General features: G+C 40.0%; 1 protein-coding gene across 1 annotated transcript in view; it reads right to left on the minus strand.

Annotated features, from left to right (window-relative positions):
• Positions 1-23,271, minus strand: part of LOC140245950 (uncharacterized) — a 31,366-nt gene that overhangs the window by 2,747 nt on the left and 5,348 nt on the right. The window contains exons 3-22 of the mRNA XM_072325413.1: positions 22,969-23,177; positions 22,192-22,401; positions 21,294-21,581; positions 19,726-19,955; positions 18,834-19,120; positions 17,980-18,152; positions 16,542-17,024; positions 15,462-15,730; positions 14,519-14,768; positions 13,824-14,124; positions 13,050-13,228; positions 12,454-12,686; positions 11,918-11,981; positions 8,241-8,408; positions 5,992-6,298; positions 5,534-5,768; positions 3,590-3,773; positions 2,419-2,644; positions 1,801-1,941; positions 345-565 (exon numbers count right to left, since the gene is read on the minus strand). Of these exons, the coding sequence (XP_072181514.1) occupies positions 345-565; positions 1,801-1,941; positions 2,419-2,644; positions 3,590-3,773; positions 5,534-5,768; positions 5,992-6,298; positions 8,241-8,408; positions 11,918-11,981; positions 12,454-12,686; positions 13,050-13,228; positions 13,824-14,124; positions 14,519-14,768; positions 15,462-15,730; positions 16,542-17,024; positions 17,980-18,152; positions 18,834-19,120; positions 19,726-19,955; positions 21,294-21,581; positions 22,192-22,401; positions 22,969-23,177 (4,658 nt within the window). The remainder of the gene's footprint in view (positions 1-344; positions 566-1,800; positions 1,942-2,418; positions 2,645-3,589; positions 3,774-5,533; positions 5,769-5,991; positions 6,299-8,240; positions 8,409-11,917; positions 11,982-12,453; positions 12,687-13,049; positions 13,229-13,823; positions 14,125-14,518; positions 14,769-15,461; positions 15,731-16,541; positions 17,025-17,979; positions 18,153-18,833; positions 19,121-19,725; positions 19,956-21,293; positions 21,582-22,191; positions 22,402-22,968; positions 23,178-23,271) is intronic.

The following is a 23,271-nucleotide window of genomic DNA, read 5'->3' on the forward strand; positions in this document are numbered from 1 at the left end:
CCATCATTCCACACAAATCACCAGGAATTGAAGGAAAAAGACAAGATCGTGCCATCAGTATCGTAGCTGTGATGAAGAAGATATCAAACTGATAGTGTTTGAGTAAGGGCAATTGAGTAATGCCAATTATTTCTGCCCTGTCATACAGTCATGTATAGGGTGCAAACTACAAAATGTCATTTTACTCGATCAAGCTAGTATCTCTCGTATTGATTCCAAGAAGTGAGCATTCAATTTGTGTTATAGTCAATTAAAGTTTTAACATTGGTTTCAATTAGCAGATTAATGACATGCAAAACATCGCCTGTATAAGTCAGTAAGGGATAGTGGAAGAAATAGTGTACCTCGTTACTGGCTGGTTGTGCTTTGCGGTACACTACATCGTCCGTACTGTACAACAGCTCGAACTTGGCGATGTCACCCTCAAACTCTGGCGTAGGGTCACTACCCGTCACCTTGGCCCCTCCTTGAGTAGCCAAGCCGGTCAGACCAACTCTTCGACCGAGGTCAACCTTGAGGTAGCGAGAGAATAGGAAATCCCCTGCACGAGCTTCTGTCTTCCAGCCTTGGATCCGTCAAAGAATAAGGTAATAAGAAAGAAAAAAAAAAAAAACCCACACATATTTTAGCACAACTGTATAATGCAATGTATTACTCAGAGCTGTCACTCTGTGAGAAATGTCTATTTAGACTGGATCTGAAACAAAAGATCTTGGGTTAGAATTCCACCCGATGATTTTTGTTTACAATAATATTCCTCCTCCCCAGCTGTAGGTACCGTGCGATGCTGCCATGCTTGATGCAGTATATTTGATCTTGGCAGAAAGCCAAGGCAGAGCATTGCAGAGCGGAGTTGACCCTGTCTTGGTAAAAGATAAGACTATCATCTGCCGATATTCGGGGAATGTTCGTTATTTGAAAGGTCCATTAATCCGAAAATGAAAAAAGTTCCATGATAAAAAAAAAAAAAAAATGAAATAACGTTCGTTGATCTGAAAATTCAATGATAGTGCGTACAAACAAACCTTCGGAATTGCGAACCTCATTTCATGTTCGTAATAACGAACTTTTTTTTTTTCCATTTTGGGTTAACAAACCTTCGAAATAACGAACTTTTTTTTTCCATTTTGGGTTAACAAACCTTCGGAATAACGAACTGTGAACCCGATATTGTGGTGCATGAGGGTGTGCTGCTTCAACTTGTTCAATGCATTATTTACTTTTTTTTGTAATCATTTCTGTTTGATTCCAGAGCCAAGAACTGTCCTAATATAATCGTTGGTTTGTGGAAGATTATTCAGAGTATCGAGGTAACATGTGAGAATCCCCTACCTCCACCCCCCCCCCCCCCCCCCCACTGAGGTCTTCTGTGCTGCCATTTAATTAGACCAGTTTTCTGTCTTTCTGTTTGTCTGCACGGGACATGAAGATGTCGATTAGGTCTTATTTATTTGTAGATGTTATGAACTGAAGTGCAAGTGAAATGTAAAATGTTTTATTTTTGGATACTTGCGAAATATTTTCGAACTCTAGCTTAAACATATCCAGCTAACACATTCTAGCGTGTACTATGGCATGGTACATATTTTGCAGTATAAGCAAATGCTTCACTATTCAATCTAGTGCTCGTCACCTTTGCTATAATAGGGCCTATACAATCAAAATTCAATACATAAATTAGTATTAAGGCAAAGTTCGCCCCGCCCGGCCACTCCCTAACACCCGTGATAAGTTAAAGTTTGTGCACCTGCTTTACCTTTGTTGGGTTAAAGTTCAGGGGTTGAAGTTTTGAGTACTCACCTGTATCTGTGTTGAGTCTAGCATTGTGAGCAGCGGCCGTTGTGTCTGGTTCAGACGATGCCGATATCTGACAGTCTGCAATCGATCCATCTTCCATACCCAGAGAGGACGGGGATTCGCATGTCGTTTGGGGAATGTAACCTCAAGGAGAATGACCAAAATTAAAAAGGTAGATGAATTTTCACCTCATGTAAAGTGGAGACGATTATTTTTACTTCCAAAGTAACATTGCGGAATCTAGCAGTTGTTAAGGAACTGAACAAGAATCCTTGTATTTTCAATTCTGTTCAGAAAACCAATGCGAATATGTCAGGTTTAGTATCAAGTGCACTGCCAATTACACCTTTATTAGCAAAAGGGCCCACTCAAGAATGACAAAGTTATCTCACATGTTATAGAATGACGGTCAGATTATATCAATTTTCAATATCACCATACACTGATCAAACAATTAATAGGGAGAAAATGAGGAAACCAACAAGACTCAAGAGCCTATTAGTAGTCGTGCTATGAACGTGGTAATCTTATGCGAATAATATATGGTATAAATCTACATTAGACATGACGTTCCTTTACAGTCTCCGATTTCTGCTTAGGTCAATTCAAATGAGAACTAACTATTTGATGTTGCTGACGACGTGGTGAACGAGTATGAAACTTCTGCCATGGGTGCGAAGAGCGTTTCTCCGTCCGGCACACTGTTGCCAGCACGGTGGAGCATATTGTACGATGTTTGCATTGGTGTGACAGAACGCCATGTTGATTTGCCTTTGAACGAGTAGCTTGTACTAATGGAGCAGTTTATCAGGAATGCGATCACATCGGTGAAGTACACATTTGGGAACTGTCCAAAGTAAATCACACAGAATATTTTGTGACCTTTAGGGAATCAGTCACCCTTATTTGCTCAGAATGCATGGTTTCCAGTCATAGTATAGTATTTGCTGGTATAGGATTTGCTGATAGTATTTGCTGATACCTGATTATCGGTTGTTGTTGTTGGTTTTTTTTTTATTATTCTTGCTATCGAAGAATTTAATCCGATCTCATTGAATATGCTTCCTTTCAACAGGGGATTTATGAAAAACAAAACATATGTATGTTTTTAACAGTTTAAATTGACATGAAATATGGAAAAGTTATGTCAACCATGTCTATTATACTCTTTCAGGAATGTTTGGCATAATAGATAGGCTTGATTGTTTTCTGTCGAACTATTTTCCTTTACAACACATTACTTCTCCAATAAAATTATGTGTAATTTCTCATCATACATGTGTACTTTAAATACAAATTCTTTTTTTTTTTTTTAATCACAAACAAAATCGACATTTCTGACCTGGTGCTACTTATCATACCCTGGTTATATTTGGTGTTTTGCTTTGTTCTTTTCATCAATATTTCTCATCAAATCTTTAGCACTAAACGTATTATATATATATATATATATATATATATATATATATATATATATATGCAATATATGTCAACAGTACTCTTTGGATCAGAACCGAAGTTTATGGATGGTCGCCTTAATCCCGTCACATTCATAGCATCAAATGTTTTAAGTAAAATCATATTTTATCACTTGTTATTAACATGATCCTTTGAACCTTTGTTATATACGAGCTCCATCTTTATGTTTGTGCTTTTTTGAATAAGTGTATAAACATTTCTGGCAGCAGGATGGAATGAGTGAGATAACGTTGGTTAATGTGTTTTTCTCTTTGTCCGTGGAAGAGAGGCCTAGAGGAAGAGAGGGACAAGCTGTTAATAATGATCGGCCTGCCTGAAATTGGAGTCCATTCGTGTCATTGGCCGTCACAGGGTAGCTAGCATCATTTGTTGATTCGTCCTCCTCCACCGACTCGAAGTTCATGTAAGGTGGAAGAAAAACGCGAAGCCTTGCGTTGAGTGCTTCGGCCGATGAGCTATCCTTGTGTTGAACAACTACTCTGTACCGCACGATGTCACTTTACGTGAAGGCCAAAGAAGAGAACAATATAGAAGATAAATTATGAATTCATAAGATATTAATGATTGTCATGGACACGTTGGATGTAGCGTCAGTAAACTTCACACGTAGACAACCTAACCCTATAAAGCCCAAGGGGGGGGGGGGGCACATTGTGCCCCCCCTACCATATTTTCGTTTGCCACTCCTACACCCTTCACCCGATTTCAACCAAATTTGGTGACTTTTCCTAAAATCTTATTGCAAACATTTTGATGTATAATTTAGCTATCTCCAATATTGTTGGTTGCCATGGCAACCATAAACTGACAACCATGTTCATCAGATTTTGCATGATTTTCCATTCCAAGTTCAGTTAACAATATAATAATGGATGAAATGGTGGTTTTCTTGGCTGTAATTTGCTGAAGGACCAAATTGTGAAGTAATTATGGTTGTGCATTACCCCGAAATGGTCTTCTTATTATTTCCTTTATTCTTTATATGACATAGGCATCAAACAATAGATATAATAGAAATAATCGAAAATACAGCATTTTCGAAAGACTACCCTTTTATTTTGTGTTATTTTCACACAAGCTTTGCCGGTAATATCATTTGTATATCATATTATCAATCTTCAAACTCAAAATTTCAATATTTTGGAAATATGAAATGTGATGCCAATATTATGTACCCATTCCAAGCAATACATGATAGGTTTCATATATTTTTTCATATTGTAATAAATAGCGCCCCCACATGTTGACCTTGAGAAATTTCAACCATAACAAATAGTGAAAGTAGGCTTGCTTTTCCTTTGTGGTAAATATGAAAATGATTGATATAAAATAAAAACATATATACTGGGGATAAAGAAATACAAAGAAAAAACATGATTTTAGCTTATTTCCTATGTATCTCTTTATATTTTGGTAAATAGCGCCCTCAGTGGATGACCTTGGAAAATTTCGAATGTTGTGTCATGTAGAGTATGAGTTGTTCTACCCACGTGCCAAATATGACAGTCATACATCATATAATAAAGAAGTTATATAGGGGGGGGGGGCACAATGTGCCCCCCCCCCCCCTTGGGCCTGGAAGGGATCAAAATAGCTTGGGCTTTATAGGGTTAATAGACGCACTTCGATTGAATAGATAATTGGTTTAAATGTACACGTCCTGTGTACACCAGACCCTGAATCCAGTCCATTCATCAAACAGTTTAAGTATATTAAATTATATGTATATATATATATATATATATATATATATATATATAATAAACATGCCCTTACATAGCAAAGCAAAAGTGAACTATCATAGCTTTGTCATTACCCATCACTCAAAAGCCAACGTGAGTCGTGTGGTTCTCAAAACAAAACAAAACAAAACAAAACAAACAAACAAAAAACCAAAAAAAAACCAAAAAAAAGTTAGTGCACGCCTTCGTTTAAACTTTCCCGTCTTCCACATTGACTTTCTGCACACATTACCATGTAAGAATTATCTCACATGCTGCTCTACCCTATATCAAAGCTATGAGCCCTTTTGCAGGATCTTTTGATGGAATCAGACTAACAATGGTAGATACCAATGCCATCACTGCCAGCACCATCAGGGCAGTCGATCATCAGTACGTCATTGTTCAATATGTCAATCAGAACTGCATATCGTGTGTTATCTAGCAATACATTTTGATGTCTGGAAATCCAGTTAAATCTAATCAAGTTAAACTAAATGAATATGAAATAAATGGATTCTGTGTGACATCCGTACCCGACAAGGAGATTGTCATCATTACTGTCTATGGCGTATGAGACATTGAGGTCTGGCTGCTCATCACCATTTCGCGATGCTTCAATGTAGAGATTCGAAACCCACACATACGCCGAGTCTAAACTCACACCGGAAGCCAGGACGTGCTGAGAGGCTTCAAATACTTCTTGCGAGTCCGTGAGCTGTACTGTCAACTCAATCACGATATCGTTAGCCTCCGCATCAAGCGAAGTTTCTGAAATTCAGACATACACAAACAATCAAAGAAAGTCAAACTGGCTGTGTCCAAAATCGTTTCCTCAGAAAAAGAGCAGTGAATTCTGCTAATCCTGAAAATCATCACAAAGTAGAGATTTACAGACATTCGTTCAAAAAGCCTTACAAGCAAACTAAATCAAACGAACTAGTAGTGTATTATGACATGGTCCTTTTTTTTTAAGGTAGTGAATAAAACTGACCGGTATTAGAGAGTGTTCCGAGGGACATCTTAGCCCGATCTTTCTGGCTGCTGCTTGGGTTGACGTAACTCGAAAAAGTTGCTGTTCGTCCTACGATGTCGCCTAGGCTGCTGACAATGTTAGAACCGACCTGGGAGACGACCACGCTTCGAACTACCAGACCAACGTAGGAAATATTGAGAGTAGTGATGATCTCAACCGACGTTTGTACGTCCTGGTCAGTCAGATTGATTGTGATGTTACAAGTTTCTTTTTCTCCTGGTGACATGGTGGCGATGGAGTCGGGACAGCCAAGTTGGAACGTACTCTGTGCCAGTTATAAAGAACAGCAGAAAACACTTGCTAGTTAGCAACTCATTCGTATATTTGCACCCCCCCCCAAAAAAAAACAAAAACAAAAACAAAAACAAAAACAACAACAACAACAACAACAACAACAACAAAACAAAACAAAAAAAACAAAACAAACAAAACAAAAAGCACACACACACACAAAACCCCGAACACTACATTGTGGTTAAAAAACTTTTGCGTTTTGATTTATCCAAGTTGCACCTTTAAGATTGACAAAAGCTGAGGCAAATCGACATGGTATGCTGTCGATGGATATGCACTGCAAATGCACAATATGCACAAATGAGAGCTCACATGAAATCAAAATACTTTGATTCGGAAATTTCGTTATAATGAAACAAAAACATAACAAGAGAAAAGAAGGAACAACGACAAATGATTGAATTCCCAAGAAAGCGGGTTAATGCATCACGTTGTTATGGTGTATGCAGTGGCGTATCTAAGGGAAAACTGCGCCCGGGGCAAGCGCGAAACTTGCGCCCCTAATTTCTGAAAAAGTGTTCAACCCCAACCCCATCCCGGTAGGGACTTTACATAACAAAGTCCACATGATATGCTTTTTCAAGCACTTGAAAGGGGTCTTTTTGAGGGTGATTTAAATGTAATGAATTTTGATAAATTTTGGCGAGCGAGCGCAGCGAGCGAGCCGAAAATTTTTATATTTCAGCTTATGTTCGAAAACCAATCGGCGATCGCTTCTGATCGAATGAAATTGAAGCCGCTGCTCCATGTAACATTTTCCTGCTAAATATAAAATGACATGTGTGAACACAATAGACATTGTCATTTTTTGTCCGCGTCATCGTCACGTTTTGTTATCTTCTCTTTTTTTAGATAAATTTTGGCGAGCGAGCGCAGCGAGTGAGCCGAAAATTTTTGTATTTCAGTTTACAAAACATGGAACTCTTGTCATTTTTTGCTTATTAAATCTTACAATATTTATTCTAATAAAGATATAGTGACGGCCTTATCGATAACGATTTATACCAAGAAACTGAGGACTTGAAAAAAATACTCTAGATTAGTACGAGCGAGTGAGCCGAAATTTGTATAGGCCCTATTTCCGCGTCATCATTACGTTTTGTTCTTATCTTGTTTGATTTGGGTTTTTTGCGCCCCCCCCCCCCCCCCCCCCCGTTGGCGCGTTCTTTTGATCCAATTGGCGATCGCTTCAGAACGAAAGAAATTGCAGCCGCTGCTCCGTGAAATATTTTGCCTCAATATAAAATGACATGTGTGAACACAATAGACATTGTCATTTTGTCCGCGTCATCATCACGTTTTGTTCTTATATCTTCTTTTTTTATAAAAGTTTTGGCGAGCGAGCGCAGCGAGCGAGCCGAAAATTTTTATATTTCAGCTTACAGAACATGGAATTCTTGTGTGAACACAATAAAAATTGTCATTTTGTCCGCGTCATCATCATGTTTTGTCTTTATCTTGTTTGATTTGGTTTTCTGCCACCCCCCTCCCCCACCATTCTCCCTCCCCCCTTCCTGGCGAGTTTTTTCTTCTTCTCCTTCTTCTTCTTCTTTTCTTTTTTTTTTCTTCTTTTTTTTGTCTTCTTCGGTGTTTTTTTTTCGTTTTTTTTTTTTTGCGCCCCCAAGGAGTGGCGCCCGGGGCACGTGCCCCCCTTGCCCCCCCCCCCCCCCCAGATACGCCACTGGGTGTATGCAACATTGTATGTTAAATAAAAGTTAGTTTCAGTTGCAATTTGCGATACGTCTGTGGTGTACTTATGATTTATTTGATGTTTATTTTGTTGTAATATCCAATGTACAAAAAATTCCCATTATAGACAATCAATCAATCAATCAATCAATCAATCAATCAATCAATCAATCAATCAATCAAAGAGAAATACACATAATAACGTTACACTTGGGTGTACTAACGGTATAATTCTTGATTTCGGTAGCGTTGATCGCAAAGAATTCCAAGTACTCAGAATCGGAAGCTTCCGTTGCGCCCGTGTACACTACCACTCGTGACGTCACATTAGCCTCATCACCATGAGTAGCTCCAGAATCGTTCCGCGCGGATACAGTCACAGTGAAATCAATCTTTGTGGTAAAATAAACCAACAGAAGAGATATTAGAGGAGAGAAAACTCAGACGAAAATGATTTCTCTGTCACTGTTAAAACAAAGACGACTGATAAATGTTAACCCTGATAAACTTTGACCCCGTTTACAGTGCGAGGCTCGGCCGCGGCCGAGCCCAGCCCCGCTTTAGTGTAAACGCGCAAAAGGCCAAATGCGGGGCCAAAATTGGCCTCGCATTTGGCCTCGCTCAGGGGGGTGTTTCATCAACGTTTGTCGGCGCTGACAACTTGAATCACCATAGTAACAGTCAGTGACCAGAGCATCTCAGCCAATCAAAACCAAGGATTTTGCTGAAATTGGTCAGTGCCAACAGTTGTCGGCGCTGACAAGCGTTGATGAAACACCCCCCTGGTGGTGGTCTCGGCCGCGGCCGAGCCGCGGCCGAGCCCGGCCTCTTAATACTTGGTGTAAACGCAAACTAGGCCAAATGCGCGGCCAATTTTAGTCTGACTTCCAGACCCTCTGCCCGTACTATTTCGCTAGTCAGGGGATATTAACCCCCTCAACGTCGAGAGCTAGTATAGTTTAAGGTGGTTTTGTCCTGCAAAAGATTTTTCCTTCGGCAAAGGCCTTTGCCCGAACGGCGACTTCGTCGCCACGGAATCCAGTTGGCAAAGGGTCTGAAAACCAGACTATACCAAATTGCGTTTGTTTACAAGCAGAGCGCCACTACGACAAAATATTGAAAGGTTTGAATTAAAAGCGCGGCCGAGCCCAGCAGTGTAAACGGACAAAATTGCGAGGCTCGGCCGCGCAATTGAGGCCGGGCTCGGCCGCGGCCGAGTCTACCTTCATTTCAGTGTAAACGCGCAAAAGGCCAAATGCGAGGCCAAAATTGGCCTCGCATTTGGCCTCGCTCTGGAGGTGGTCTCGGCCGCGGCCGAGCCCGGCCTTTTCTCAGTGTAAACGCAAACTGGGCCAAATGCGCGGCCAATTTTAGTCTGGCTTCCAAACCCTCTGCCTGCATATTTCGCTATTCAGGATATTAGCCCCCTCAACGTCGAAAACTAGTATAGTTTATGGTGGCTATGTCCTGCAAAGGACTTTTTTTTTTTCCTTCGGCAAAGGCCTTTGCCCGAACGGCGACTTCGTCGCCACAGAATTCAGTTGGCAAAGGGTCTGAAAACCAGGCAATACGAAATTGCGTTTGTTTACAAGCAGCGAGCGCCACTACGACAATATATTGAAAGGTTTGAATCAAAAGCGCGGCCGAGCCCGGCAATGTAAACGGACAAAATTGCGGGGATCGGCCTCGCAGTTGAGGCTGGGCTCGGCCGCGGCTCGGCCCAGCCCCGCACTGTAAACGGGGTCTTAAAGGTATTAGCCCACATTTGTAAACCTGCAGCAATTGGTCTCATAGTTAGCATGGAGTTTGGGTATGATTGCAGTAACACCTGTGCAAAAATTCGTTGCAATTAGTCCATTACTTTCATAAAAATAAATGAAAATGCAAAACGCTCGCTAGCTCCGGTCCACGCACGTACTACATGCATGCGATACATGTGTAAGTTAATGTACGTAGCTAGCCTGCGCTCGTAATTTGATTTTGGGTCGGGTTGACCCGGTTTGAAAATTGATTTTAAAACGATGATTACCTCTCTTTTATCGAATGGTATAGACAAAGAGCAACAGGTGAGTTATGTTACTGTTATAACTTGTACTTGAAGTCATATTGGACCTGTTTTATGCAGTTTTGATTTTCGTGGGTTTGCAAATGTGGGCTAGTACCTTTAATGAAACGTAATGATACGCGCGGATATTGATAAGCCGTTTTTATTATAATTATAATCTTAAAAGAATTGCTTAATCAAGTGACAGTGATATCACTTCTATTCTACTCCTGTATACTTTATCCTAAAATGCTACTACTTTTTTTTACCAAGAAAGTTTCCGTTATGACATTTGATTAAAAGAAAACCATGAAAACTACCACACATCGTTGAAGAAAAAAGGTGTATTTTGACATTCAATTCAATGAAAATCGTAGAATTCTCTATACACTAAGATGATGATTTTTAGTAAACGGCAAGACAGTCCCGTTGGTATTATTGGAGACGGCTGCTTTGTCGGAGGTAGCCTTTATTTGTCAAGGCCTTCTCGCTGTATGGTGAAGAGAGCCCAGCTGAGTGGGGTTGCGCGAGGGCCTTTTGAGATCTGCTTCGCATCCTTTTGTTAGCCTTTTGAATTACCGACTTTTGCTCCCCGATTTCGGGAGCAAAAGTCGACCAATCAGCGTGTCTGTCTGCTCGAACCCGATTTGAATAGAGCGAATGCACGCCGCTGCCGCAGACCTAACAGAACTCAACACACAGAGTGTGTAGAGTTCCGTGGCAGACTTCCTCGGGTGGTCAGCGATGCATGCGAACAGGCATGACAACACCAAGGATGAGGATGCGGGGAGCGCGCCATTCCATTGGTTGACCGGAACCATTAAAGGTAGGGAATCCCATTTGCATGCCTTAAATGAAGAGTTGTATAAATACAGTGGTATGTTGAAGAGAGTATCATTTTAGAAATTCCCACAAAGTATTGAAAGTGGAAGGTAACATTTAGTACATTTTTTTGACGGTTAGATTTTGAATTGAATTTTTTTTGTCCATCATGTATATTTTGTGAAGAAAGTTCATCAAAACTTACAAAATTTCTATATACATTCTTGCCACACACTCTATATGTTATTACATTAGCTCTTATCCTTTTAGATTTGTGTTTATAGATAAAAAAATACAGAAGACTGCAACAAAAAGGCCTAAGTGTGGCTGACACACAGAACTACTGAGTAGTTGAGTGTTGTGCATTATTCAAATTGTAGATAACTGTTGACTTCCAAATTTCTCAGCAGTGGCCTAAACAAGTCCCCTGAGGTTCATATTTAATGTTTTGCCGCATTTTGGGAGGTCAGTAAAAGGTATCCCCTACCTTTAAAATGAGTATTCAGAAGGGTTCACGTGTCATGAATAATAATGTGTGAAGCAGATCTCAAAAGGCCCTCGCCCTGGCGCGCTCGGCTGGGGTCGCTTCGCTCGCCCATTACAGCGAGAGGGCCTTGACAAAAGGCTATGACGGAGGTGACCAATGGGATGTCATGTCCCATGACTTTCAAATTTGTTTGTTAGGGCATATAACTTACTGGTACTAGTATTGGATTTCGCTAGATGCTATCATGGATCTGTACTGCTTTCGTTTTAGTTATCATTGATAACACTAACATAACTCGTCGCAAGTTGCACTAGTGTTTTTCATAGTTTCATTTTGTGAACTCAACTACTTTTTGCAATAGGAAATGATTAATTACTTTGACTTGTTTATGACTTTTTTATATTCAGATTTTCCACCCGTTTTGTTCCCTTCAAACCGAGGCACTAAAGCATTCTTGACCGCTCTAAACAGGCCTGATGTCATTTGAGTAATTATAATCACGTGAAAGGCAAGCCTTGTAAGTAGAGAACAGAGCTTCCATCCTATACCTTGCAGTTTGTCGAGTCATCGTCCAAACACGCCACAAATCCTATGTTTGAGACAGCTGTCGAGCTAGAAAAAAAAAACACAGGATATACTAAATATTGTGATAAAACAAATCGAATCCACTTGTCCGTGTGTGTGTGTGTGTGTGTGTGTGTGAGTGAGCACATTACGTTGTTAAATCCTCTACAAGTAGTTTTTTAAATTATTTCGACAGGGCTATCGTCCAGTCGTTTTATCTGCAGGCGATCTACATGTGTAAAGATACCTCCAATGAGAACTTTGATTGCAGAGAACAACAACAGCAACTAAACACACACACACACACACAAACACAAAAAACTAGAACTTCAACCGCCTAGATCATGTAGACAAACCAGGTGATTTAAAGAAAACTCTTTCAGACTTTCACGTACTGGGGTATATAACATAAGGTGGACTGGATTGAAAAACGTTTGATCTCCGCGGTATATGCAAATACGACAAAAGGACAAAGAGGAATGATTCTGATGACAAGATACTCCTACGTCAGCAAACTTGCCCGTATGTTGTCACTAAGTCTGCTGACGTCAGACCCCCTATGCTGCTTCCGGTGGCAGTGAGTGTGAGGTCAGTGATCTCCAGCCACGCCATGTTTGTTTCATACTCAAGACGATAACCCAGCGACGTGTCTGCTGAGAGCGTGATTGAGTGGATGAACGACGATGTTTTACCGATCTCGACGTCCTGGGCGAGCACTGACACGAAGTCAACTTCATGGTTGGGTAAGGTAGCCTATTGAAAATAGTGCACACAGTGTGTGGATATAGTTAAAAGGAACAGTGCTTTATCAAAAAACCCCCCCAAAAACATCGCAGTGCTTTATTTAAAAACATCAATTTGCTTCACGTGAAATGAACAACAAAGGGGGATCCAGGAATTCCGTAAAGAGGGGCGCCTTTACAAAATTAAAGAGGACGCACGCCCCCCCCCATTTTTCTTTTTCTTTTTGTTTTGATAAAAGATAAAGGGGGGGGGGGGCGCCCGGTGCGCCTCCGCCTGGATCTGCCACTGGAACAACATACCTGGAAAATGTAGATAATTTTGAATTATCAATGTTGAATTTGTGGCTTAAAAAAAACAACAACAAGCACTTACCACTATCGGAATGGCAGAATTGTAATCTGCTGTAATGCTGGTTTCAGCGACCGCTAGATCGGTGTAGGGTCCAGAGCTAACAGAAACACGGATGGAATGTTGTGACCCGTCACTGACTATGGTTCGATCTCCTTCTAACATGACCGTCAGAGTCAGGTTGATAGATGACGAACTTGTCACTGTAAATAGGAGTGACATTTATTATACATTGCCATCAATTTGCTGACTGATAATTTGTGTATTTAAGACACATACTTGATTTGAATTCTGTTTTTGTGCCATAGGCACTTATTGTGTGAATGATTTGGGATTATGATGTTCAAGGAATGGTATAGTTTCAGTTAAGATGGTGCTTCAGGTTTTCAACTTCTTTATTTTTTTTCTTTTTTTTTGGGAGATAATGTGAAACTTCTTAAAAATATGAGAAAGAGATAATTCTAAGAGGAATTCAAAGTTTATTTGATGAAATTGGTTTTGAAATGGCTGAGATATCCTAAATAAAACCTGAATCCTCATCTCGACCAATACTAAACCATCCCTTTAAGGAAATGATAGCAGTATGTAGCAACAATCAAGAACATAATCGTAATTATCACACGTGATAAGACAGCACGTAACTTTGGTGCAGTACTAAATCCTGCATTGTATTATAGAATTTCAAGCATACACTGAGCGAAAGAGGGGGAGCATCAAAAACAATTCTACATGGCGTTGGTGTGTAAGAGCCCGGGATAAAGGGCAAATGGTATGGCACTCACTTGGGGCGATACTTACTAGCAGCGCTAATAACTCCTAAGTCTAGATAAGCCTGTTGATTGGTTTTATCCCCATCGAAGGACGAATACGAAGCTTCATTGTAGATTGGATCGCCGCAGGGGAGGTTAGAACCCCCGACCACACCCTCCATTGACAATATACTGACTGTAGATTCCGCCACTGTTACGTTAACGCTGCACGCCAAACTGGTATCGCTGGAAAACGTAAGGGTGAGGAGAATGGTAGCTAGTGTGCCAGGCGCCACCAGATTGTTTGCTGGTTCGGTGACAGTCAGATCGGATCCTATGCAGTTCGTACACTGTAAATAACAAGTGAATTGCGGTTCAGTGACAACTGTTACATAGTTAGGTGTTTCAAAGCACGTTGACTGAGTCCATGTTGTGGCCATATTCATTTATAAACTTATGATTAGCTTGGGATGAATAATTATTGCGGATAACGACTACATCGATGATGGGAAATAGACACTTTAATTTTAATCAAACTTGAAATTTGAGTGCTCATGAAAACAAGAATGTCAGAACTTAAAATGAAATAAAAGGTTCAGATATTGATTCCTCTGTATCTACATTATCAAAAAAAGAAGAAGAAGAAGAAGAAGAAGATTAGTCTATGTAAATAGAAAAAATATTGATTTGTTCTGCTAAAGTAAGTTTGGACTAAAGTAATTGTACAACGAAAATTCTTCGTACATTTTTCTCCCACTCTGTCACGTCGGTAATACCATCCACTGTAAAAGTCTCCTGGACTGCGTTCCCTCCGCCGTTATACGAAGCCGATACTGTGATCGTTCTCTGGCTCGTGAGATCAGCGTCATCCTGCACGACTCGCCTGATGAGGAACTCGACAACGAAACTCTCTTCGATACTACTCGTGTTTGCATTCAGGTTGGACACGATGCCTGAGCTGACTTCCACCTCTTCCTGAACATACGTCCCCTGTCTGTATAGGATGTAATTTGTGTTTGGTCAAGCACGCATTGACTAGTAACAGTTTAGCATTTTGTTTGGCTGTCGTTGCTTTGATATTTGTATCAAATATTGTATTGGGTGGTCGTAATAATGATTCGTTGACTTTATGTGTTGGCAGAGGACTGTCAAAATCTAACAAACAAACCCCCATGTATAGACAGTCGATACCAAGTTATTACAACACTTGAATGATTTTAGGAAACGCATGCATACAATAAATGTACAGGCTATACAACTGTATTCCCTTTTAAAAGAGGAATACGTAGATTGCGCGTGTGTACAGAAGCCAATGGCAAACTTGCTATAGAGAGGGCGATGTGCATTTCTTTGCAATTTCAGTCTGATATCAAACTTCTACGATTGTTCCCCTCACTTTAACTCTACCTAATCTCTCAAACCAAATATTGCATCAAAATGAATATTGTGTAGATTGGCTGATTAAGGTAAAATCTTTTGTTTGGTTGGAGACTGTCACAACACTTCTGAAATCGATGGTTATGATATGTAAAGGCAGCTGCTTTGCCATAAAGTGATGAGCTTTGCCATAAAGTGATGAACTCCATGACAGCAACAAGGATCGGTCTACTTTTCTCTCCCTTCTATCTCTTTTTTCTTCCCCTTCTCACCCCTGCACATCAGACTGTCTGTCCTACAATTTACTTACGATGAGGTTGATGTGACATCGACATTCTCCAAGTTATAAGGAAAACAACCCATTCCCGGAGTGGCGCTCTTCACGCGTCCCTCACATACTCCCACCAGTTCCTTGTTGTCTTGAAGCGTCGTCGCAACCGTGATACTGATGTCGGAGAAGGTGGCACCGGCGGGGAGGACGACCTCTACGTTGACCTTGGCAGAGGCACCGTTGGGAAGCTGACAACTTGAGCCACTGCCGCATGTCACCGTTGTGTTGAAGAAAAGAGAACCGGTTTGCTGGCGAGTGGAAGGGATGAATGACCGTCAAATTTAAGGTGGGCGAACACTGTGTCATTGCTGTCTTGAGCTGATGTAAAATATCTATGACATTGTATATAGAAAGACTTGCCTCCTAAGGAAATTTATCATAGATTGAAAGAAGTTGATTGAAAAAAACAGAAACCTTAATGAGTTGACGAGAAGTGATAAGAGAAATCTTAGTAATAAGAAATTGGAGTCTTTGAATGATAAGACAATATTGCTTCATTCTTTTATCAAAATATCTTTGATCGAAAAGTGACTCGAGGCATGATCTATCTTTTTGGCAAGGCAATATAAATGTTTGTTATTATTTAATACTTTAACCGTTATTCTGCTTAAACTTGGACCCGAGGCCTATAACATTCTCTTCCTAAATCTCCTGCAAGAGGAAGAACACAAATTCAATCTCAAAGATCGAGAAGAGGATATTGAAAACCTAATGAGCCATTAATAGGCATGAAACATCACAGCAATCACAGAATTGATGCCGACATGGTAGATGATCATGAGAGCAGCATTTGACATCTGATCTTACACTGACCAGCTGTTCTCAAACACGTATTATGACGTTTTCGTCGAGCGTGATATTTCCAATTATTTTTCTTGGACCTTCTCACCTTCAAACCACAAATTTGCAATTGAATTTGAAATACGTGCACATTAAATGAATGAAAGACGGCAACGAAATAATCGATCTCTAATCATGTCAACCTTTCTCCGCCTGTTTGTCTGTGTTTCTCAAATCTTGTCTTCAGTCATCAAGGTCCCTCTGTCTTTCTAGACTCACCTGGTCGGAAGGGACAGTATTCAAGACGGTAAACGATGAAGATGATGAGATGAGATCCCCGTTAGTAGCATCTTTCAATTTAAAGGTGACGTCATACTCCGTGTTTATGGAGGCGCTGTTAGGTATTCCTATATAAACGTCCCACTCCACTTGATCGTCACCTTCCTCAGACCTACTTCCGGTGTTACGGATGGCGCCCAGTGAGAGTGTGTTTGTTAGTTGGCCGTCAACCGCTGTGATGTCATTACTACAGTCTGGACAAGTGGATGAGATGCAGGGAAGGTTGAAACCAGACGAACTAACCACAGCACGACACATGGTAGCGTCCAGCACACTCGGGGACGTTACTGTAGACTCCAATTGCAAATTGTACTTTCCCTCCGGTATTTTAAGCGTCACGCGAAAAGAAATGGCGCCTCCAACGAATACTTCGCTCCACATCGGATTAACACTCGTTATTTCAAAGTCTGCTGCATTTGGTGTCTGTCGGTGAAAATAAAAGTTGTCAGGATTTCTCATATTTTCCAATTAATTTCTCAAAAGATATCATACAGTATCATGCTGCCTGGACCAAGCATTAGCAAATTCCCTTACAATGCTTAATCAACCCGCGTAACCGGAAAACGACCTACTACCCCTTCATAGCTTCCAAGCAGTACATAAATGAATGCACACATTGTTGAGAGTTTTGACACTTTGATACCAATTTTATGATGGTCATATTAGATATCCAGAAAAGCAAGTAGAGATATGATTTTATGTATTTTTTTTTTCACAGAGATTATTGGGATTAAATGGATCATACACTGCGATTCCCATGGACAAAAAAAAAAAAAAAAAAAAAAAAATTTAACACACACTGCAAATGTCCGGTGTTATATGTGAAACACCGAGTTGGTGTTAAATTTCCGGTGCTCATTTATGGTGTTAGATTAACACCTCCGGGTGTCATTAAAAAGATTGGATTATATATAATTTATTTTTAAACTCTTAGTTACTATTTTTCTTGTTGATTTTGAACTTCAACAAGACGATGAAGAATTTTCCGATAAAGTATTGATTGTTGAAAAAAAGGTGTGAACACATTTACACCATAGTAACACCAGTTGGTGTGGTCTCATATTGAAGCTGGACGGGTGTTATACCATTGACATTGACACCAGCAATATCAAATCAACACCATGCGGTGTCATTGTTGAATTAATACCAGCGCAGTGTCAAAAGTATCACCAGCTACAGTGTCAAATTAACACCACGAAGTGCCAGGTGAACACTTCAACACCATCACAACGTACTTTCTACACCTGTGGGTGTCGTCCTCTATTGACACTTGATCGGTGTTAGATTTAACACCCATGGTGTTAAATCTAACATCGATGTTTTTGCAGTGCAAGTTTGTAATGTGAGACAAGTACTTGAGGCTTTAACTTACATCGACTGCGTTGTTCTCAGTTTGGGCTCTTAGCTGACTTGAGGCGTTGTATTGGTCGTCGTTAATAATCACCGACACACCTAGATTGTAGCTCGAACCAACCACAGCTTGCCCATTGCCTGGGAGCCTTACCACTACCTCCATCGAGATAGTACTATCCGAGGGGTCATTGACCATTCCTGAATGCAAATTATGGGTGAGTAGGCCTAATGGTGTTACACCCTCAAAAGATTCTCATGATATTATTCACAAATCTTGACTAAATTTTAATTCTGATCTTTGCACATAATGTATTCCACTTGTCCACTGACTACTTTTAAACTAAATTACTAAAATACATCACTGTGGGAGATTTGAAGCTTGTACAAAGCAATGTGAGAGTTGTGACCATAAACATCGAAATCAGTTTCTGTTTGACTGAGCTCATTTTATTAGAATGGCTCTGAATATGGAACAGTGTTTCCTTTTAACAATGGAAGAGTCAAAACATTACAATAACAATTAGAACATTTGTGAGTATAGGGTTCGTTTAAGCTCCAGCGCTATTGTAAAGCAACAGAGTCTATAGGCGCTGATGTAATCAAGGAGGTACGAGGTTTGCTTAGTACCTCTTTGGTGTAACATCAATAAGCGAATACGTCGCATGCACCAATGAAAGTACGAAATGTACTCTATGCAAAAGACAGAAACTGAAACATTGAATGTAAGCCTACCTCTTGTATCGAGATAAGGATTGCGATGTGAGCGTATAAACTAATGTGTATAACGAAACACCCCTCACAACTTCACACCGTCAAAACTGAGACAAATTCGGATAATAAAAGGATGTTTGATGGCAGTAAGGAAGAAATAAATTTTACCTCCGTTGATGATTTGACTGAAGGGGAAAGTTGCTGCATTATTCGTGCCGTAGCGGCTGTCTTGTGAGTATTGCGCCTTTACGTCATAATTCAAGAGACAGTAGCCTCCTCCAGTGGACTGAATTCCCACATTACAGATACTGGCCACGCCCTCTTCCGTGGTGAATACGTTCACCGTGACGTTACTCGTCATGTCGTAAATGTACATATCGAGTGTGAACACCCCGAAAGAAAGAATGTTGATATCCAATGGGCCAGGAGTGAGGGACACTGCTGACGCGTTGACACTCTGGAGTAAAAACAAAACAACAAACAAACAAACAAACAAATAAAAATTCAGGAAAGGACGAAGAAAAATAAGATGAATATGCAGTTACTGAGGACAATGCTTATTAATGCCATATCAGTACAGTCCACGGTCTTTATAGTCTGTAGGCTAGTGTAAATGGGTGATTTCCAATTTAACACACAATGCTGAAACCAGGCTCTTGAACAAACAACAGCAAATGTTTTCATTTCCTGCTTGATGATCTTGTGTGGGTTCGAATTATCAAAATAATGTAGATAGGTGGGCATTAATGCGCAATGATTTCGAAAACCTAGTAGGCCATCAATCATTAAAAGTACAGTTTTATCCAAGGTACGTGTAGTCCTTGTTGATCAGTATGCCTACGTATGCTTCAAATATCATTCTCCCATGATCAAAGTAAAAGTCTACAATGATTGTCTGTGATGATTATTGTTTAGAAACCATTCGAAGAAGTTAATGTCATTCGCCAAAATTATGTGTAATTCTAGCGTCATGATATAACTGATAATATCAATCAATTGATATCATTTCGATTGCTGGAATCAGTAGAAATAAGTGTCATCAAAGAGTATAAGACTACACACCACAGTCTCAGCGGGCTGGAGGTAATATCCCAGCTGGCCAACCCAGATCAGGATCCCGCTGGCGAACTCTACTCCCGCCGTGATCCAACGGAGCTCATCGTCACTGAAACCGACGCGGCTATCGTTGAGTACCGTCAAGGCGAACTCAATGACGATCTGAGAATCTTCGGTCGCAGAGCTCGCGTTGTTATTTGTGACGTTGCCAAGGTTCAGATACGCTGCCGTTGCCTAACGTGTAAATGCAGAAGTGGGATGACAAATCATACAAGATTAAAGACAAATAGATCAATTTTTGGTCAAAGAAGATATTTCTCTGCACAAAGAGAATTATGTAATGATTATCTGAGTAGAAAAATGAAAAAAAAAAAAGATTCCAAATGAACAATTTATTCAGTTTAGGGTGTACAATGACAATTCTGAAAGTAAACAAGATGACTCTATCTCAGGACCTTGATGAAAAACAGCTCATGCTGATCAAGCTATCCTGAATAAATATGTTTCAATAAATAAATAAATAAATAAATAAAAGACGTGTTTATTTTTTGCCCATATCCAAGGGGTTCGATGAGAAACAGTATCAGAGCACATGTTCAAGCACAGTAATCGAAAGTATTGATAGGAGATCAAAAGATTTTAAGAAACACTACGTTTCGAGAAAATTTGACAATGAATGAAATACTGCGAAATAAATCATATCTTATGCTGTCAACATTACAGTCAGGCAACAAAAACGGCTTTTTGGAAACGTCTATAAAGCTAACTTGGCATTTAAATCGCTAAATTATCGGCTCATTATCATGTGCACTGTTACTTTATTGCACTTTGATAATCCATCATATAAACTTCTCGTCATTTTAAACTGGACTGCATCATCTTTATGTAATCATTCATACACGAAATGATAAACTTATAATATTAAGAACATTCTATTTCATGAGCACTCTCAATAAACACGTTTCTGAACGTCTGTCCTGACGATGACATCAAAGTCATGTTTGAAAACCCTTGGTTATTGGGGTAACATGGACATGCGTTATTGGCTGACGAAACGACAGTCTCATACATACTTGCGTCATCCACAGATCCAAGTATACATTGCCTTGACTGTTTATCCTAGTGACCATAGGTCTTGAAAAGAGATATATCATTCTTCTGATAAGAGATATAATTCCGTTTCACAGCTCTATAGATAACGGAGGCTTACAATCTTTGGTGGTTGGTCGCATGATTCGTATTATTGTTTTGATTTTGAATCAAGTTCAGAAGTCTAAGCAGGCGGTCATAGTGTGCACCACTGTTCGGACACGTGATCTCACACAGGAGGTCATGAAGTCACAATAAAATATCTTATAGTAGGGTAAGATTATACATTTCTTAATGCCATTATCGCATTGAAAAGTGAATTGGAACAAACATTGCATTCATTGTCACTGTCGATCGTTATTGTTTATGGCATCATGTCGCAACACACGCCTAAAGTGTCGTTATCATTCTGTCGGATTTACATGCATATGATATCACATTTCATATTGATTTATTTGTTTTCTTTTTCTATGTTTAACTCACAAGAAGTGGATTTTCGGAGTCGAAATCGTACGAAGGAGTGGCACTCTCGCTCTTGATGTTGGAACCGACGTGGGTGATATTGGGCGGACACAGAACACCAAAGCTGAACTCGTTCTCTTCGGCGTACAACTCGACGCGTACGTCTTCTGTGTACGTGGCGGCAGGGACGGTCATGGCCAGTTGAAATACAACTTTGATGCCCGCCCTCAGTTGGCTGCTGTTCGTCTCGCTGGACACACCGGTGAGTGTGAAGTCGATGGTATTGTTTTCGTTCACTGGTGTGAGATCCTGCAGCCAAAGAAAAATTCATGGATTTTACTTTAAAAAAATCTTATCAAAACATAATTACTCGTGAATGCTTGATCAGCATGAGCAATTTATTCTGTTTAGTTCTCATTAAGGTCCTTAGATAAAATTCAAGATACAAACAAGTGACCAATCTCAATAAAAATTATCACTAGAAAAATATTCCAGGTCAGCTGCAACAGCATGGCAAAGAAAACACACCAAACACACATAAAATTATCAGCAGAATAAAAGTAGCGTCTTCAAATTCATCCACCTCTTTCAACGCTCAGACTACAAACAACTTCTGCCATTGGAGAAAGCTTTCATTATCCTCATGATCATAGCAACCAAAAACATTCTAAAGACATAAATACAGGGTCAAAGCAAAGAACGGATAAATCCAGGATTATAAAAAGTAGGCCTACCCCATTTATTCAGAAGAATATCTAATATTATTAAAACACAAAATATGAAAGAATATTCACACATATAAATTGAGCTAATCTTGACTAAGTTAAAACCGATTGACTGAATTAAAAAAGAAAAGGAAGTAATTCTTGCCATCCTATAACCAGGGAAAAGTACTCAATGATAAAGAACGATGACATACATCGTCAGACACCGCTCTACGGACTCGATGACCACGCTCGACCTCCGGTCCTATCGAGTCATCATCCTCAACGATGTGCACGACGAGTGGAATGTCGGTAAATTGTTGCCCATCCGAGTTTGACACACGGATGGTAAGAGTGAAGTCCACATAGTCGCTTTCTAACACTTGGATGGGATCCCGCAGACTTAAGGCACCAATGTTGTCGATCTTAGGGATGCAAATATTACATAATTTAAAATGATTGCCAGATGAATAGTGCTTAGACATCATGAAGGGTTAAGCCAGACTCAGTAATTGGACCCTGCTGAAATGACGGTTTAAACTTGTTATAATTTTGTTTGTTTGCTGTTTGAATCGTTATGAAAGGTCAAGATGGAAAACGCTTTATGTATGCAGAACCATTAAGGCTTCTGGAAGAATTCTCAAAAACCTCGTATGATAAGGGAGCTTAACTGCTGAGGTAAATATGCACAGGTTAAATCGCAGAAGCTAGAATAACAGTAGTTTGTTGATGTTTGCAAACATCTCCAGAGGGAAAATATGTTTTCGATCTAATTTCATGCATTCACGGTCCTCGCTTGGGTAATGTCATTAACAATCCGTTGTGTACTTCACTTCCACTCCATGGTCTCTGTTAATATTTCATTAACGTTTCAATGCAGAAAATCTATATTTTCACGCATCGATCTCACTCTTTCTCAAAAACCTCAATTTTACAACTGACAGAATTATAACAAAACATAAATAAGGCCATGTTATTGATGGGGCTGCTACCTGAAATGCGGCACTCCTTTTGCCGTCGTGGTCAAGAACGCTATATACCATCTCGGCACACACACATGTGATTTCCCTGCAGCGGATATCGGCGTCACCATCCGTTGCCATGACAAAAGCAAGCGTTCTGTCCTCCCGTCCTCTCACTATGTCTCCACGGTTAATGTAAATATCATCCATCTTTTCTACGATGGGTGCGTGCTTATTGGCTGGAAAGGGAAAGCATCGGAGAACAATAAATCATTTATGTCATTTATCATGGAGAGACAGAGAGAGAGAGAGAGAGAGAGAGAGAGAAGGGGG

This window comes from Diadema setosum, chromosome 2, assembly GCF_964275005.1.
Source record: "Diadema setosum chromosome 2, eeDiaSeto1, whole genome shotgun sequence".
Classification (NCBI taxonomy): Eukaryota; Metazoa; Echinodermata; class Echinoidea; order Diadematoida; family Diadematidae; genus Diadema; species Diadema setosum.